The sequence below is a fragment of the Glycine soja genome, chromosome 14, assembly GCF_004193775.1.
Source record: "Glycine soja cultivar W05 chromosome 14, ASM419377v2, whole genome shotgun sequence".
NCBI lineage: Eukaryota > Viridiplantae > Streptophyta > Magnoliopsida > Fabales > Fabaceae > Glycine > Glycine soja.
In genome coordinates this window covers 49,864,284-49,880,861 of record NC_041015.1, presented here as the reverse complement: position 1 = coordinate 49,880,861, position 16,578 = coordinate 49,864,284, and the positions used below count along the sequence as shown (strand labels likewise).

Here is a 16,578-nt window from a genome sequence, read left to right as displayed (position 1 = left end):
ATAGCCCACGGGTTTAGTGGAATGACCCGCATTTGACAAAATACAATTTTAAAAAAATAAAACTTAAAATATAAAATTTGATCCATTTTAGATCATTTTAAAAACTAACTACGAATTGTCCAATAAAAAAATTATTTATCCAAAATGTTAACATAATTTGCATGTTAAGCCACTTAAAAAATATCTTTTTACATTATGTTTACTTAATCTATAATTCCATCTAAATTAAAATATTGTATCATCATTCATCAATCATTGAACCATATAAAAATACTTAAATTATATATATATAAAAATTTTATTTTTACTCATTTTCACCCATATTTATTAGTATTAATTTTTTTATATTAAATATAAAAGCCCACTAGCACTGGTGGGTTAAGCGGACTGAGCTAAAAAATCCCCAATTCAAACATGCTCAAAGTATTAAGATCTATATACCGTGCGGGTTAGGAGTTTCGCGGAAAGCCCATGGATCTAAACTCAAATGCCCAACTCTATTCAATAGGTTATGCCATACAAAAAAAATAAATTGAATAAACACTTTTTCGTTAAATAAATTATTCTGATATATATATATATATATATATATATATATATGCAATAAGATGTTACACCTATAGCAATGCATCAACCTTAATATCACTAATAGGGTACGTCTAATTGTTTGCGGTATTTTACTTGCGAAAAATAAAAGTTAAAAACTGCAATATAAGAGAACACGAGTCTATAAGTGGTTGGAATGGATAAAATACAATACAATACAGAAACATGTCGTTTTACTAGTAAACTTGGTAGACCTTATGCCGTTTTGGATGGCAAGTAAACGACATGTCGTTGCATAGCGGCATCAAATTCCTCTTCTTCAATTCTTTCTTTTGCCCCCTTCTCCGTCTAGTGCTGAGTTTTGACTTCAGAGAGAAGAAGAAGAATCATGGTGTGGGGACTCTTCCCCGTCGATCCTCTTTCAGGTGCCCATATTGATCAATGAAAGAATAAGCCTCTTAGAAGAAGCTGTTCTTAACTTTCTATTCTTTTTTGTATGATTATAGGTCTGGTGACTACGTCTGTTAACATTTATCAAAAAATTGTACTTTATTTTTAGTTTTTTCTAAAATTTGTATGACAGGTGAAGATAAGTACTACATTTTCAAGACTGGACTTTACAAAGTTGGTCGAAAAGGTACTGTAATTATGGTTCCTTCTAATTACTTTTCAAAACTGAATGCTTTGTGTAAGTTATTTGATGATTAAACATTTATCTAGACACTGTGGCTGATGTGTTTGATTGGTTTTCATTGCTAATGGTGAAAAGAGGATTCACATGAGTCTCCTTTTTGGTATTGCTCATTGCCTTACCTTTGATAGAGTGAAAATGTAGAATTTGGGTATGACCGTATGAGTCCTTTTGTCAAAGAATGGTTTGGCAGAAGGGATTAATCTGTTTAACTTAAATCCCATGAATGAATTTTACCTCTAATTCGCACAACAACCCTTAAGGCTTGATGGGTGGATATCTGCATGTTTCTTTTGGATTATTTTTTATGATACACTTGCTTTTTGTTAAACCCCAAAAGATCTCGATGCTACTAAATAAAGTGATTTACTTTTTAAAATAAGTTAATCCAAACACAGAGACCTTGTGCTGAATCTAGAATTTGTTTAGAATAACAAGGGGGTAAAGGTCAAACACCTGACAACATGATTTGAGGGACTCTTAGACCGAGTCCAGAACCAATTAACTCAAGATTAAATTAAATGTTATGTGGAGGCCTAGGAATCATTTCTACCTCCAGAACTTTGAAGATTGTACCATAAATTACAGCCATGTCTGTCATTGTCCTGATTCAGGAGTAATAACAGAATCATTAATAAAGTATTGGTGCAGATTAACTGAAATGAAAGCAGATACAATACAACAACAAAAAAACCTTATCCAACTGGATGAAGTCAGTTACATAGATCAAATGAGACCATTTGGCTCAATTGAAGACCAAAGTTTCAGATGTGTTATTACCATGAGATCCCTCTTGACAACTTCCTTCATTGTCCTTCTTGGTCTCCCCTCTCCTCCTTTTCACAGAAAAGAAAACATAATTTTAAAGCTAAAACTTTTTTTTCCCTATAGAGAAAAGTGAAATGCTGGTGGGCTTTTAGGAATGGATGGTTATGACAATTTTCTGTTTTTTTTTTCCTTTTTTTTTGTTCTCATTTTTAAAGTTTTTTCCTGTTATAGTAATTACTTTTTATTGATTTTTGGATATCATGATGATGCTTTGTATAAACTTGCTACTAACTTCTTACAGGTTGTGATGTAATAATCACTAAAGATAAAGGAGTGTCTCGGGTTCACGCAGAAATAGTTGTTAATACAGTGAACCCGGTAAATCCTTTACCAAATGAACGCTCTCATTTGTCAAGCAGTATACATATTAGAGATTGCTCCAAGTATGGGACATTTATTAACAAGAATGGGGGGGCCAAGAAAAAAGTTCATGAGCTACCAAACAAAGAAACAGCATTAGAGAATGGTGACCTTGTTTCTTTTGGCACTGGTACTGCTACCTACAAGTATGTTAAATATCTCTTTAGTGTGCTTCTATTCCATATTTTGTGTCATTCACTTTTAATTTTTAGAAAATACTCTTGCGGTACTTTTCTAGATTTGGGTTTGTATAGGGACGGCAATCTCGTTACATTTGTCTGTTTTCTACTTATGTCTGCTTAAATGCTTTCAAATTTAATTTGACAGGTTTTGCCATGTACCCCTCGTTTTTTTCATCTGTTCGTCAAATAAAGTGGATCAATCCCTTGAAGAGAAAATTTCATCAATTGGTCAGTGGGGAAAAAACTTGTGAAGTTTCTTCAGTTCTTATAATTCATGAATACATGTAGTGTAATTTCTATAATATATGTAGTTACTTGCACATGATATCACATTTAAAATTAGTAAAGAAAACAACACTTAGCTGAAGGAAATTTGTGCCAGAAGCAGTATTTATAGTGTGACCATAGATCATTGGTTTTGAAAGGCCATTATGAATGTGCCTTTTATCCCATGCTAGTTGTGTAGTTTTAATATTATGAAATGCTTAAATTTTGTTGTTTCAACTTTCAACAAACATTAGTAATTATTGCGAGAAACTGATAAATATATTAGTAAGGAAGTAGAGTTTGCATATCTTTGATAGTGACTTGGTAATTAATTATGTAAATGGAAATTATAAGATGTTCAGAAAAATCTTCATTTTGCTACATTGGCTGTATAGACTCAATATATTCAGAAAAATCTTATGCCATGTTGTAACATGAGTTACAAATTTACTGTGCTTTTCTCTTTAAACAGGAAAAGTAATTTTTCTTGAAGAATTAGATTCTTGTCTTCGTGTGAATGCTGAATATTGACCAACTTATACTTTCAATGTAGGTGCTAGTATTACTCATACCTTAGGTGAAGGGTGCACACATGTTCTGGTGGATCAACTCATGCCATTGAAGAAAGATCTTGTTGATGCTGTTGTGGCCAAAAAATCTTGTGTTCTCAAAAATTGGCTTGAGGTATAGAAGCATTTAGTTTTATGTATTGGTTCTTAATTCATTATGCTATTAATTTGTTACTGTCAAGTGATCACTCTTATTCATAGTTTGTTAGTTGCTTACATGCTTGTCATATTTGTATTTTTTACTTGATTGCTTTATTATTTTTTAACATCTGAAATAAAATCTTTTTAAGATCGACATAACATTTTTCTACAATAGAATTCGCATAGCGAAGAGCCTCTGGGCAATGGGGTACGTAGTAAAAAAGAATAGGTTATGTAAAAAGAGAGTTGATGTAAATGGATACAATGCTAGAAGATTCTTTTACAGTTTACACAGAAATAATATATTTAGACCTCTGCTACCTTCCCAAATTGTAGGAATAATTTGCTAAGAATCAATTCAGAGTTAAGTTACAACCATAATCATAATTTTTCATTTAGCTTGTGGATCATGTTCTTTACATGAGAGTCTTATGATCTTAACTTTTAAAGATTAGAGTAATGCACTATGAGCCTACAACATTTTACATGTTCGCTAGTTATTTTGTGTTTGCTAACTGCATAGACCTTGAATTGTACAACAGAATTTGTATTCTGAATCCTTACGAATGATAATAGTGGTAAAAGTCATTTATCATAACAAATAATCAAGCATAAACACATTATCTAATTTATAGTCTAGAAGTGTTATGTTTGATAGAAGTCTGCAACCGGTAGAGAACTTTTTCTCATGTTCAAAGTCTAAATTGTGACTGTTTGTTCCCTTCCCTGCATAGTTTTTTGCTGAAAAGAACATTAGCACGGAAATTCCTAGCTGTCATTCGTAAGTATTGCTTTGACTTTGGAGTTTGGTTCTGCTAGCTTTATATTCCATGACCTTGGCACCCGTTAACTAAAGAAGCTTTCTTTGTCTTCTTTTTCTTCTCTGTCCCGTCTTCCTTGTCAAGCAGATATATTCCAACAGTGTCAGCAGAAGGAGAATCTATTAAAATTGCTGACCCCAGAATGCGTGAAGATTGCTTGAAAGGATACACTTTTTTGTTGGAATCTGAGCATTTGGTATTTGTTACCCAAAGTCTTTTTTACTTTCTCTAAAACCCAACTTAAGTATTATAGTACTATTAGCTGGTACATTTTCTGTACTTCATTCTTGGAGCAACTATAAAATGGAAACATGCTGATACTCTTGGAGCATAGCTCATCTTGAAAATAATTCTTTTTCTTGCTTGCAGTATAAATTTGGGGATCAGCTAAAACCTTTATTGGAAGTGGCTGGTGCAAAAGTTGTTTCCTCTGAAGATTTTTCTTCAAATAGCCAAGTTTGTATTTCATTTCTTTCTTTTCCAGTTATGAATTCTTTCGGTACTTTGTGAATGATATAGTTTTGATCAAGGAATTAAGGGAGGATATAAAATTGAGCTTTAGAGACATGTTGAAATCAAAGGGTTTTTGCTTGAGTACAAATAAGATAGAGTATATGCCTAATGCATTGCAATTTTGGTCAGGAACAAGAGGAAATTGACTTAGAGGTAAAAATTGAAGACGTCACATTACACAATTCTATGTTTAAGTATATCAGTTTAATATCATAAAATGATGGGGAAATTTAGATGTCACACATAGGAGATAAGCTAGGCGGTTAAAATGGAGAAATGCATCAAGGCTTATTTGTGACTGCAAATTGCTTATCAAGTTCAAAGGGAAGTTTTATGGCATTATTATGACAAGCTATATTCTATGGTAGTGAATGTTGGGCTTTAGAGGGACAATGAAAGAAAACAAGTGGGAGTAATAGAAATGAGTAAGATGAATGTATGGCTACACAAGAAAAGACAGGATACAGAATGGTTGTATATTGATATTTGTGTGGCACCTATGGAAGTAATTATAGAAAATTGGTTAAGGTGGTTAGACATGCAAAAAAGGCCATTGTTGGCACTAATGAGGACTGAAGAGAGCAGTTTGTATGATTTTAACCCTGTGAGTAGAGGTGGAAGGAAACCAAAAAGGACATTGTAGAAAACTATTAAAATGGATTTCATGATGATTTATATCCCTGAGAATTTGATTTTTAACCAAGTTCAATGGCGACGTTCGATCCCATCTAGTTGACTTCATCTCAACAACACTGATTTCTATGTTTTAGACATTAGACATATTCTTAGGCAGATTATCTTTACTTGAAAGTTATGTACTTCAGTATGGTAATTCTCATTTATTTCTTGTAGGGTTCTGATTATGGAGAGGATAATCATGTGGTTTGTGTCATCCCAGGAGGACCAGCATGCAAGTCTAATCTCTTCAATAAACTAAGTTCCTTGCTTAGAGTGAATGAGATGGATGTAATATGTGCTGCTTTCAGTGGACAGTTAGATCTGTCTATTTTGAAATCACCATGCGGTAAGTATTCTTCTTAATCTCACATAATGTATTTGCACTGTCCAAAACTTTTGTTTTATTCCCTATAAATGAAGAACCTAATTCAGTAAATATTTCAAAAGTTTACTTTCTTAATCAAGATCTCCTTTCATTTAACCAAGTAGCAAAAATTTATACATTGTAGGAATGAGATGAGCACTTTGAAACTTAAGATCAGTCTAGATTTCTGAATTGCTTGATCACCTCAGCGCTGAATACACACATGCACTCACATGCATATAATTACATTTTATTAACGAATGCGCTTGCATATAATTACATTTTACTAATGAAACATGACGCAATCAGAAAATAAATATCTAATTACAGGTAATAAATCAACTAACTAAATACAGAGATTCTATAATACAATCCCTTGTTGTAGGGATTAAATCAGCATATTATCTCAAATAAATCAGCATGTTATGTAGACAGTGGCACATATTCCTTTTGTTATGTAGTGGACGGAAGGCTGATAGAAAGGGCTTATTTAAAGATTGGCATGATTAATGCAATACATTTTTCAAATAATGAAACAGTTTGTTACGAATCTATTGTTGAAAGGGGCGACATGTAGTTTATTAAAACGTTTCCTCAAACTTATTTTTCAGTTGAAAAGCATAAATTTAAACTCCATGCTCAGTGGCAAAATCTGAACTTCAGTGAGTTAACAAGCTCTATGTGCTATTGCAGTACTAGTTTCATCATCATGCTCGACAGATGAGACAATTGTAGCAGATTCAGATATTGAAGTTGAAACAGCCACATCAGTCCGCTCAAATGATGCATTCAGCAATGACAATAATGTAAAATATGAAAAAACAAAAGAATTATATGTTGATTCTGACCCTTTGGATAAGAGAAAACATGAGAGAATAGAGGCATCCTCTGATGATGTTTTGCATGACACTAAACGTGCAAAAACTGAAACATCCTTGGATGGTGCTTCTGTCAGATCACATTCTACCAGCTTCAGGAATGATAATGATGGTATCAAAGTAAAGAAAGACAAAGTTAATGATGATGAAAGTGGAAATTCAGATATAGTTTATAGCCAATATTTAATTGTTCGAGATACAAACATTCGTACTAGCATAAGTACTGCACCAAACAGCAGTGTTCCAAATTTTAAACGCTTCAGAAAGGTATGTTGTGGTATCATATCTCTTGCTTACAGGGAGCTTATCTATTATCATAGAAAATTGAAACTAGACATGTTTTGGTTTTCTAATTGAATTTTGCCTGGCATCTAAATTCCAACAAACCTTATTGCTTTATGCAATGCCAATTATTAAATTTTAACATGTATGATTAGTGTCACAGTTCATGAAACATGTGCCTAACCTGTCCAGTTTTCTTTTAAATGGAATTGCAGGCACAAACTCAATCTGGTAATAGCTTTGAGAATCTTGTTCCATTTGGAAAATATCCATACAAGTAAGAATAATATTTTATCTAATGTTATTTCGAACAAAAATCTAGCTAGTCTTTGCTTCACTCTTGTTCTCCTAGTGATAGGTTATGTTATATTTCATTTGTTTTCTTCCCCAGGGATTCTGACTGTGGGAATGAGGATGTGACTGAGCTTGTGAAGGAGGAGAAAAGGCGAAAGAAAATGGAAGCTATGGCAGATGACATGTTTAATAATGAGGTAAGTCTAATACTCTTCCCATACCAACCCCAAAAAGACAGAGAGAGAGAGAGATAAGGTCCATATTTAATCTTGACTTATTGAGTATCTATGTTAACGTTTTAAATATCCCACTGCAGGCAAGAAAACGAGGCTCAGCTGGTTCACGAGGCACTGTTGGTTCTCTTCGTGGCATTCTTACTTCATGAAGGTAATGATGAAACTTTAAATTAGTGCAAATCTTTTTGTGCTTTCAAGTTATCAAAATAATGTTTTAATCAGTAATATGACAATGGTCTGATGTGATAAATGCGGGAAACTATAACCATTTGTCATCACGCAGAGGAATGAAAAGGGATCTAAGTTTTTTAAAAATACCGAGTTAGAACCTAAAAGAAAGATTGGTTGTACTATTTTGCAAGGCCATTTATCCATTTTAGTGCTCCTGCTTGACTGAATGGGCTCTGAGAGCCCATTAGGTCCCTTTTGGGCTCTTTTTTTAATTGTTTTTTATATATTTTATTTTTATTAGCATTATCTTTCACTCACAAACGGAATTAGGGTATGACAAATATTAAATAATAATAATAATATTTTGTGCTTTATTGTGCATTTTTTCCTCTGAAGTGGGCATGGTTCTATGCTATAGTAGAGAGCTTTCTCCAAAGATATGGCTTTGAAGATGCTGCACATTTGATGTGTGTTCCAATTGAAGGCTAAATCGTTCACTTGTCTCTGTTTTGATCGAGAATGAAGAGAGGTTATTGGCCATATATGGTGACACTCTTTGTTATTTTTGAAGGATCTATCTAGTTTCTCTTGTTAGCATATGAAGTTAACAAAGAGCTCATATTTCAGATGAGTGAGATGACCATGTCTTTCTCTTGGACTGTGAAATACCATATAATGTGATGTGTTGATATAAATCACATTTTTACCAATTTAATTTATATGGTAACCCTAAAAAATGTGTAAATCATATTTATTCTCCTCTTGCAATGTCAGATAGCATGTTACTGCACCTTTCCTATTCTTTTGGTGCGCGTGTACAAGACTACAAGAGAAGAGTGATGAGAAGAACTACACCCTAGTTAAACGTAAAAAAAGTGAGGCTAGTAATTCTATTGAAAAATTATTAACACATCAAGATTCAAAGGACACGTTTTTTTACCATAAAAAAAGGACACCTTTTTACCTCGTTCAATAGTTTGCCTCGAGTTTAAAAGTGAATGCTAAGTCAACGGGAATTTGTAGCCTAGCCTGGATAATTATATTTATGGATTTAATTGAAATATATTATTTATAGTGCAAGTTTTTTACATTATTATTCAATCCTAAATTATCATTTAAATTAAAAATTATTCATTTTTGTCGTTATCAGTCATGTATAAGGTATTTTTTAATTGGTTGATAATGTAAAAAAAATTAATAAAATATCAAAATCAAACTTGTTAATTAACGTTGCGTAAGTTTTGTCATAGTTTACCGGTTGATGATCCATTAACCATGCCAATAAATTGAAAATGGACTAGTTTTTGTGGCAGCGTAGCTTCTTTTTTTTCCTGAAGAAATTGATCTTGTGTGAGTATCCTAATTCTTACGTTTGCATCGTATCTTTAAGAGAATGTTTCTATTTGCTGAACTAAGATTTTAAGCCGAGTAATGAAGATAGGTAACACATCTTAACCAATATATCAACAATTACCTTGATAAAAATTATAAATCGAATATTAACACAATCTGATACTAATAAGATGAAATAATAGAATAGATATACAAGTGATACAAGTGTCTTTTCATTAATTAATTTAATTCACTTTTGACTAAGATTAGCAGCCTTAAGCTATTCATATTTTTATTGTGTTCGTCAGGCTTTTGGATTAAATAAAGGGTAGTCCGAATCAGTGTACGAAACGAGGTGATATCTACTACAGTATCTTGTTGATATCTCTAGTTGTATACTTTAAGTTACCTAACATCAAATTCAGTTGTTAGAATTAATTATCTCTGATTAGAGAAATCAATTTAAAAGTGTAAAACAAAATAAAAGAATGAAAACAAGTACGCGGCTTCTCTTATTTCTTGGACATTGAGTTAGAACAGTTAAAACAAAGAGTGCAAAATCGTATTAATGTTAAACCTTTGTTAAAAAAAATTCTCTTCATGCCAAGGAGGCGAAAACCATTTAAAGTCGTGAAATCAACACTACAAATTTACATTTTATCTTTGACATAAACATACGAAAAAATATCCAAAAAATTGTTAGCTATTTCATGTGATTCCAGATCTAGTCTATAAAAGTTTAACAATATTCAGCATTAAACTTGCAGAATATCAATATATGCTATATATAATATGTAAGAAAACTGACTGAAAAACCAGAATCAAAAGTACAAGAACAGTATCTCAAAGTGGTGATGTAAATAAAGAAATATCCATCTAAAAAGAAATCTCAATGAGAGACAATAAAAGAAATAAAAAAATTAAATAGTAACAAAGCAATTAGCATATCCTCCTATAATGAATATGCTATATAATGATACAAAATAAAAATAAAAAATCACAGCCTAAACCTGAATTTACAACTACTACTCTGAATTCTAATAGAACTATTAGCACTAAGGCTATCCACCACAATCCTGCACCTAACCCTGAACTTGATTTTGAACAGCTTCAACTTCCCAAGCTTGATCCTCACAGGCTGCTTCACCCTCAAATTAAGAGGCACATTCCCAGTCTCTTGCAGCTGATTCTGAAGGGTATTTTGCAAGCCGGTAGCATCCTGCGTTTTCCCCGTAAGAGGGATACTAAGAATCGTTGTGTTGCGGTGACCTTGATAGAATTTTGGCAAAGACCCTTCACATAATTTTGTGTCCATGTACCAAGCACTTATGTGGCTGCCACCCCTATAGTCTATTCCAATCTTCTTGTTGGGGTTTCTGGCAGTGATTGTCAAGTTGAATGTCACTGATAAGCTGTTGTTGTCTGCAAGATCAAAGTTTGTGACTTTAAGTTCATCCACTGAGTACTTTGGAAGCTTTGGTCTGAAGACAAGGTATAGTATTCCAATAGTGATGCCAATTGCCACAATCAGAATCAGCAATATGCTAATTAGCCAACAGAAGAACCTGCAGCAGCAGCTTCTTCTTTTCTTTGTTGGTGGCTTGGTGTGCTTCACAGGAATGTGTTGCTGCTGTTGTTGTTGTTGTTGTTGTACTACTACTACTCTTTGTGGATCACCAGCATCAGATTTTGACATGCTCCTTGGCACCAATGGTGCTGAAGGGTGGTTTTGTGCCTCAACATCATGGTGCACAGGGTGAATTTTCTGAGGGTCTGCCATAATATCAATTTGGTTTAGGACAATTAATCTCACAAAGAAGCTGTTACGTTTGAAGTTTTGTTTTGGTTGATTTCTATTTTCCCTTTTGTGTGGTGTTAATATATATATATATATATATATAGAAGGTTGACATGAACACGTTTTGGTTGGAGCAAGTCTTGAAGTAATTAATAATGGTTGAAGCCTTGAAGCTTCCCATTGTTGACTTGAATGGCCAAAAGTGTAACTATCTTTAGGGTGAGTATTGATGTTCTCATTCACATGTCATGCATGTAGGGTGAATTTCAATGTTTGTGTCTTTTATAAATACTAAAACAATGCCGCCGAAGGTTCTTTTTTTAATTTCTTGGTTTTCCATTAGGGTTCTGTGTGCATGACGTAAATATGTTATTTATACTTTCTAGACATTTTTTTTATTGTATAGTCAATTACTCGGTTACATATACAAATCTAAGGAAAAAGTTCACACCGTATACGCAAAATTGGGTTAGATACTAGATACGTAGGAGGAAAAAGAGAGATGAGAAGAAACATAAAAGAAGAGAAAAAGTAAAAATATGATAATGATTATACAAAATCTATGGACGATGTTGTTTTCTCTCACAGCAGTGTCATGTATCTCGTACGTAATGTAATGATATATATACTTTATTGTTTTAAAAATAATAAAAAATGTGGCTAATTTATTGAGTGAGATTAGGTTGTTAAAAAAAGTAGTAATTGATTATTCACACGTCTTTTATTTAATTTAAATACCCTTTTCTTACACTTTTTTCTTTATAAAAAGAAGGAAACATAATTTTTCTCTTTTTAACAAAGGAAAAATGTGCGAGGAGAGGTATATACAAATGTATGAAATAATTTTATTTAAAAATTTATTATAATGGAAGTACCAATTACTCTTTTATAGTTATTATGTTAAAGAAATAACCATTTAAAAGAACAAATAGCGTGTTAAATCAGGCACATAATAAAAAAAATTTGGAACTCAAATAAGGTGGCTATTTATTATATTCTTATTATTTAGATTTGTACTAAAAAAATTTGAATAAATTTCAGCTAGATTTGAGAATATTTGTTAAATGAAATGAGAAGTCACTCGATTATCTGAGTATTAATAAACACGATAAACATGAGAAATTATTATAATAAAAAGTTTGATAACTAAGTTCTTGTTTCTTCAAAATGTATTCTTCTATTTTTTTTATTACATTGGCATCTATATATTTCGTATGTTACAGTATTATGTTTTAACGTTTTGTTACATATCCTTAAAGTATCTTTTCTACTATTGAATAAAACATAAATATATTTATTATCTTTCAAATATAAATAATAATATTTTATTTAATTAGTAATTAAAAAATTATCACGATGATTGATTAATAGGGTTTATAATTTTTTTTATTCCAGATAAAAGAAGGATTTTAAACTTTAAATTGAAGGCAGTAGTAGTCAATGACTCGTCTGAAAAATAGGTTATTATGAAGAAGAAAAAATTCCTTAGTTTATAAGCCATTGTTTTTTTCTTTTTTATGGAGTTTATATGCCATTGTTGAATAAAAAGAAGTAGCCGTATGCATATTGTTTTACAGTTTGAAACGGAACATCATAAAATGTTTGATAAATTAATCTCAAATTCCATTCACCAATATTTTGCGTTCTCCTTCTGTTAAAATATTAACTAAAAATTTAGTCACCATCGTGTAATACTCACCAATAATTTGGTGAGTAGGTTAGCAAACCCAATATATATATATATATATATATATCACAATACATAATTGTTACAGCATCATATAAATCATTTACAAAATAACATCGTACAATTAGTTTATAGTCTAAATATTTGACATTATTCTTCTTTTTTTTTTCCTTGACTTGAACGAAAAGCTGAATTGTCCCTCCAAAGTCTGAAGTCTCAACAACATAAGTATCACCTTTTGCTTACAAGTAAAACGTTTCCTTTCACATAAAGAGGTTAAGTTTAGACGGTTTCTTGCGTAATTTACACATATAATAGTTGTTTCGCCCTAGATACGCGTATGTTCAAAAGACCGTCAAAGCCCTGAAAGCCATAAACTATCAATACAAGTTTTAACGAAACAACTATAATTCTATAATGTGTAAATTCTATAAACAATAGAAGGATGCACCTATCAATTCTATAATTTTAATTTAATAGTGTTTTGACTTATGAAATCATTCAGCAAAAACTTTAGGTTCTGTAGTATCATGGATGTTAATTTAATAGAGTTTGAGCAATTACTGCTTTTTCCTTGCGGAGCAACCTTTTATGTGTTAAATATAATGTGTTTAATCATAATTGGTTCAACGAAGTTCAAAAAATCTTTTAAACATTGGTTTAATTAAGTTGATACACAAATTGAGTTTGTAATCTTCCAAATTGCCTATTCCAAAAAAATTAGAGTATAAACATAATGTCACCGCACACAACACAAGTTTGGGAAGAATGACAAAAATTGTTCATAAACAGAACAAGTAACATGGTAAAGATGAGTTGAATTTGCCTTGATGAAACAAGAAACAGTTGCAAGTCTGCAACTCCAAACAGAAGAAATGTCAACACCTCATTGAATATCTAACATACAACACAAATGGTGAAATTCATGTTTCAATTTTCATCATCACACACACACATACCTTTGTTAGAACCAAGCCTGCCACGTCCAATGCCACTGCTGTGCTCATGATCACACTCTCTCCTTTTGCTGTTCAAGCCCTTCTTCTTCTTGGCTTCAGATGACAAACTACATCCCAATTCTAAGGGGGTTTTCTGATCCTCCTCCTCCTCTCTGAAGCTCAATCTTGAAGAAGTCCAGCAATCTGTGGAGTCAGCAGAATTTGGTTCCCATGAAGAACAGGAAATGTTGTTCCCCCAATGATGCTGTTGGCCACTGCTACTCACAGTGAAGCTGTTGCTTCCTGAAGACTCTTGGTCCTCCATCATGTCTACTACCCCACCACCTCTTTTCACTGTTACATACTTGTGCAAGCTTGGTTCCATCACATCATCACTGACAGCTACTTCAGATTCCACAAAAGGGTCCTTGTTGGAACTTGCCACTTTCTTCCCATAGTACTCATCCCTAATGGATTGCTGAGTGGATGGACTTCTCTTGTCCTCAGTGAAATTTGAACTGGTGGTGGAGTTGAGATCAGCAACAGCTTCAAGGATGGAGCATGCCTTGTTGAGACAAGCTGGGAGAGAAATAGAAGATTGCTGTTGTTGTGTGTTCTTTTGATGGAAGTTTTGGATGTCCTCAAGTAGTAGGGAGGCATAGGAGTTTGTAGGATTCACCACAGCTTCAGGATTGCTGATGTCTAAGTCTCTAGATCTTCTAGAAGATCTGCTTCTTGTTAAGCCTTGAGGTTTAAGGTTGTCAACCCCTGATGACACCACTGTTGTCTTCACAACAGCACCAACAGGCAATGAAGACTCTTCCTCATGTTGCTCCTTTGTCTTGCAATCCACACTCATTCCCTTCTCCAATGCAACTCTGCCATTTGGTTTCTGCAGTGGGAAAGGGAAAAGATCATCTTTAATAACATCATTAACTAATGATATTTTTTCCCTATCTAATATTAGTTAATGTAATTAGGACAATGATTTTTAGGCTTTCATAATTACCCTTAGGCCAATGATTTATGCTTTCCTTATAATTGCATTAAATAAATAGGCTAATTTCATTTAATCATTATGCCAACAATGATTTAAACTTTCTTAATTACCCTTATGCCAATAATTTACGCTTTCCTAATTACATTAAATAAATAGGTCAGCTAATGATTACAACAAACAATGATAACAAATCAATATTCCTCAATAATAACACAATGACATCAATGCTCATTGCTTAATCACATCAAGAACAAAATTCTTTCCAGCTACTAAGTGCATACCTGAATGGCTTCTCCTTCAATCTTTGGCTTGTTCTGTTGCACCTTTCTATTAGTATCAACCTCACTGAGAGGGTTTCTTCTGTAAGGAGATTGTTCAGCTTTCCTTGAAGAGTTATGATCCACCTCACTCTGAGGGTTTCTTCTGTAAGGAGATTGTTCAGCTTTCCTTGAAGATTTATGATCCACCTCACTCTGAGGGATTCTTCTGTAAGGAGATTGTTCTGCTTTCCTTGAAGAGTTATTACGACTAAGAGAAGGTTGTTGTTGGTGCTGCTGATTCTCATTTAACACTTTATCCCTTCCCACATTCCCATTAACTCTAGCAGGAGATTGAGCACGTGGTGATGCAGTACCCCTTGAACCAGCATCACCAACATTCCTCTTAACAGTGATCCTCTTGGCGCCAGATTCTCCACCACAATTGTTACTCTTATCCATAACCAAAGATGAAACAGTGGCTGGAACAGACACCATTTTCCCAGGCCTAGAACTTGTGTTGTTGTTGCTTGCATTTGTAGTGTTGGTGTCAGATGATCTTCTACCAGGAGATCTACTCACTCTCCTTTCTCTGCCACTGGATTGGTCTCTTTCCCTACTTGGAGTCCTTCTCCTTCCCTGAGACCGCCTCGGGGATTGGTGGTGGCGGCCGCTCTCTGAAGCAGCCGCCGCCACATCATTCTCCTCCCTGCCATTGCCATTGCCCTTGGACTTTCTTTGGTCATCCTCAGCAGAAGTAGTGTCATTGTCACAGTGGTCAAAATCAAAACTTCTCTTGGAGCCTGAGTACTTTCTCCGAGAAGAGCTTCTGCTGAGCCTCCCACACTGGATCAGAATTTCATCCACCTCATCTTTTGTGCAGCTTGAAGTCCTCACTCCCACAACACCAATGCTTGGTGTGGATGGTGCAATAATCTTATTAACAACCATTGTTTCTTCATTGGTGAAAACCCCATCACCTTGTTGTGGAGCAATGCAAGGTGATGGGGTCTTGGAGGTTGCTGTTTTTTCCCTTTCATCATGGCTCTTCCTGTGTTTGATGATGAGTATCTCTTTCTTCACTTCACCTTCATCTTGTGGTGCTGATTCTGAGCCTTGTTGTTTCTCTTGCAGTGTCTTGTTCTTGAGGCTCACTTCTGGCTCAGTGGGTTTGGACAAGGTGACAGTGACACTGTTCTCAGAATTCCTATGCTGAGAATCTGACTTGTTGGGTGAGGTAGAGGACCCATTCTTCTTGCTCAAACAAGTACCCATAAGGAGCTAGAGAATGGGTGGTAAATGACAAAGAGAGAAATAGTTGAAGAAATGGAAGGAGTTTAAGGAGATATTTGAATTTCAATTAGATTAGATAAAGAGAGAGCAGAAGAAAAAGGTTGTGATTTGTGCAAAAGGGAACGTTGTCCAAGAAGCATTTTAAAAAAAATATATTAAATTTAATGAGAGGGGGAGAATGGGAGAGAGAAGAGAGAGAGAGAGAGAGAGAAATTCAAATTTTGACGAAGAACTAGAAGCATATGCAAGGTTGGAGAGTTATGCAGTGTGGTGTGGTGTTGTTGTCTGACCCAGATGACCCCACTTAGTCACTGCCTTCAATTTCATAACTTTTTTAAATTATGTGCAAAACAATTTGGATCTTGACTGCAGATACCAGATGGGTATCTCCAACGTAACATTTTCTGTTTGTCCTTCTCTCTCAGGATTCAAATTTTGTATAAAATAACGGC

General features: G+C 33.7%; 3 protein-coding genes across 6 annotated transcripts; 1 reads left to right on the top strand and 2 right to left on the bottom strand.

The window, feature by feature from the left end:
• Positions 1 to 838: 838 nt before the first annotated feature.
• LOC114385220 (nijmegen breakage syndrome 1 protein-like) lies at positions 839 to 8,613 on the top strand. 3 transcript variants are annotated; one of them, XM_028345241.1, is made up of 14 exons: positions 839 to 971; positions 1,130 to 1,183; positions 2,307 to 2,571; positions 2,753 to 2,835; positions 3,428 to 3,558; positions 4,319 to 4,365; positions 4,493 to 4,601; positions 4,775 to 4,861; positions 5,771 to 5,942; positions 6,654 to 7,105; positions 7,336 to 7,397; positions 7,512 to 7,611; positions 7,731 to 7,801; positions 8,243 to 8,613. In XM_028345241.1, the coding sequence occupies exons 1-13, from the start codon at positions 935 to 937 to the stop codon at positions 7,797 to 7,799; spliced, it is 1,668 nt and encodes a 555-aa protein (XP_028201042.1). In that variant the 5' UTR covers positions 839 to 934; the 3' UTR covers positions 7,800 to 7,801; positions 8,243 to 8,613. The 3 variants fall into 3 exon arrangements, with proteins under 3 accessions (XP_028201042.1, XP_028201041.1, XP_028201040.1); XM_028345240.1 differs by having other exon boundaries at positions 8,240 to 8,613; XM_028345239.1 differs by having other exon boundaries at positions 8,218 to 8,613.
• A 1,411-nt stretch (positions 8,614 to 10,024) lies between these two features.
• LOC114384293 (NDR1/HIN1-like protein 6) lies at positions 10,025 to 11,036 on the bottom strand. The gene has a single exon (XM_028343954.1). The coding sequence runs from the start codon at positions 10,931 to 10,933 to the stop codon at positions 10,151 to 10,153; it is 783 nt and encodes a 260-aa protein (XP_028199755.1). The 5' UTR covers positions 10,934 to 11,036; the 3' UTR covers positions 10,025 to 10,150.
• Positions 11,037 to 12,729: 1,693 nt separating this feature from the next.
• LOC114383383 (dentin sialophosphoprotein-like) lies at positions 12,730 to 16,325 on the bottom strand. Of its 2 annotated transcripts, none has more exons than XM_028343047.1 (3): positions 14,858 to 16,323; positions 13,598 to 14,468; positions 12,730 to 13,001 (listed from the first exon to the last, which is right to left on the bottom strand). In XM_028343047.1, the coding sequence occupies exons 1-3, from the start codon at positions 16,106 to 16,108 to the stop codon at positions 12,994 to 12,996; spliced, it is 2,130 nt and encodes a 709-aa protein (XP_028198848.1). In that variant the 5' UTR covers positions 16,109 to 16,323; the 3' UTR covers positions 12,730 to 12,993. The 2 variants fall into 2 exon arrangements, with proteins under 2 accessions (XP_028198848.1, XP_028198847.1); XM_028343046.1 differs by lacking the exon at positions 12,730 to 13,001 and adding an exon at positions 13,325 to 13,492 and having other exon boundaries at positions 14,858 to 16,325.
• Positions 16,326 to 16,578: the final 253 nt, after the last annotated feature.

What these genes read in the sequence shown, in the direction of transcription:
- LOC114385220 (XM_028345241.1), top strand. Translation starts at nt 935, where the DNA reads ATGGTGTGGGGACTCTTCCCCGTCGATCCTCTTTCAG. An exon ending in ATTTTAAACGCTTCAGAAAG is followed by an intron (nt 7,106 to 7,335) that starts GTATGTTGTGGT and finishes ATGGAATTGCAG; the next exon opens with GCACAAACTCAATCTGGTAA. An exon ending in ATGACATGTTTAATAATGAG is followed by an intron (nt 7,612 to 7,730) that starts GTAAGTCTAATA and finishes ATCCCACTGCAG; the next exon opens with GCAAGAAAACGAGGCTCAGC.
- LOC114384293 (XM_028343954.1), bottom strand. Translation starts at nt 10,933, where the DNA reads ATGGCAGACCCTCAGAAAATTCACCCTGTGCACCATGATGTTGAGGCA.
- LOC114383383 (XM_028343046.1), bottom strand. Translation starts at nt 16,108, where the DNA reads ATGGGTACTTGTTTGAGCAAGAAGAATGGGTCCTCTACCTCACCCAAC. An exon ending in TTGAAGGAGAAGCCATTCAG is followed by an intron (nt 14,469 to 14,857) that starts GTATGCACTTAG and finishes TTCCCACTGCAG; the next exon opens with AAACCAAATGGCAGAGTTGC. An exon ending in CAGGCTTGGTTCTAACAAAG is followed by an intron (nt 13,493 to 13,597) that starts GTATGTGTGTGT and finishes TTGGAGTTGCAG; the next exon opens with ACTTGCAACTGTTTCTTGTT.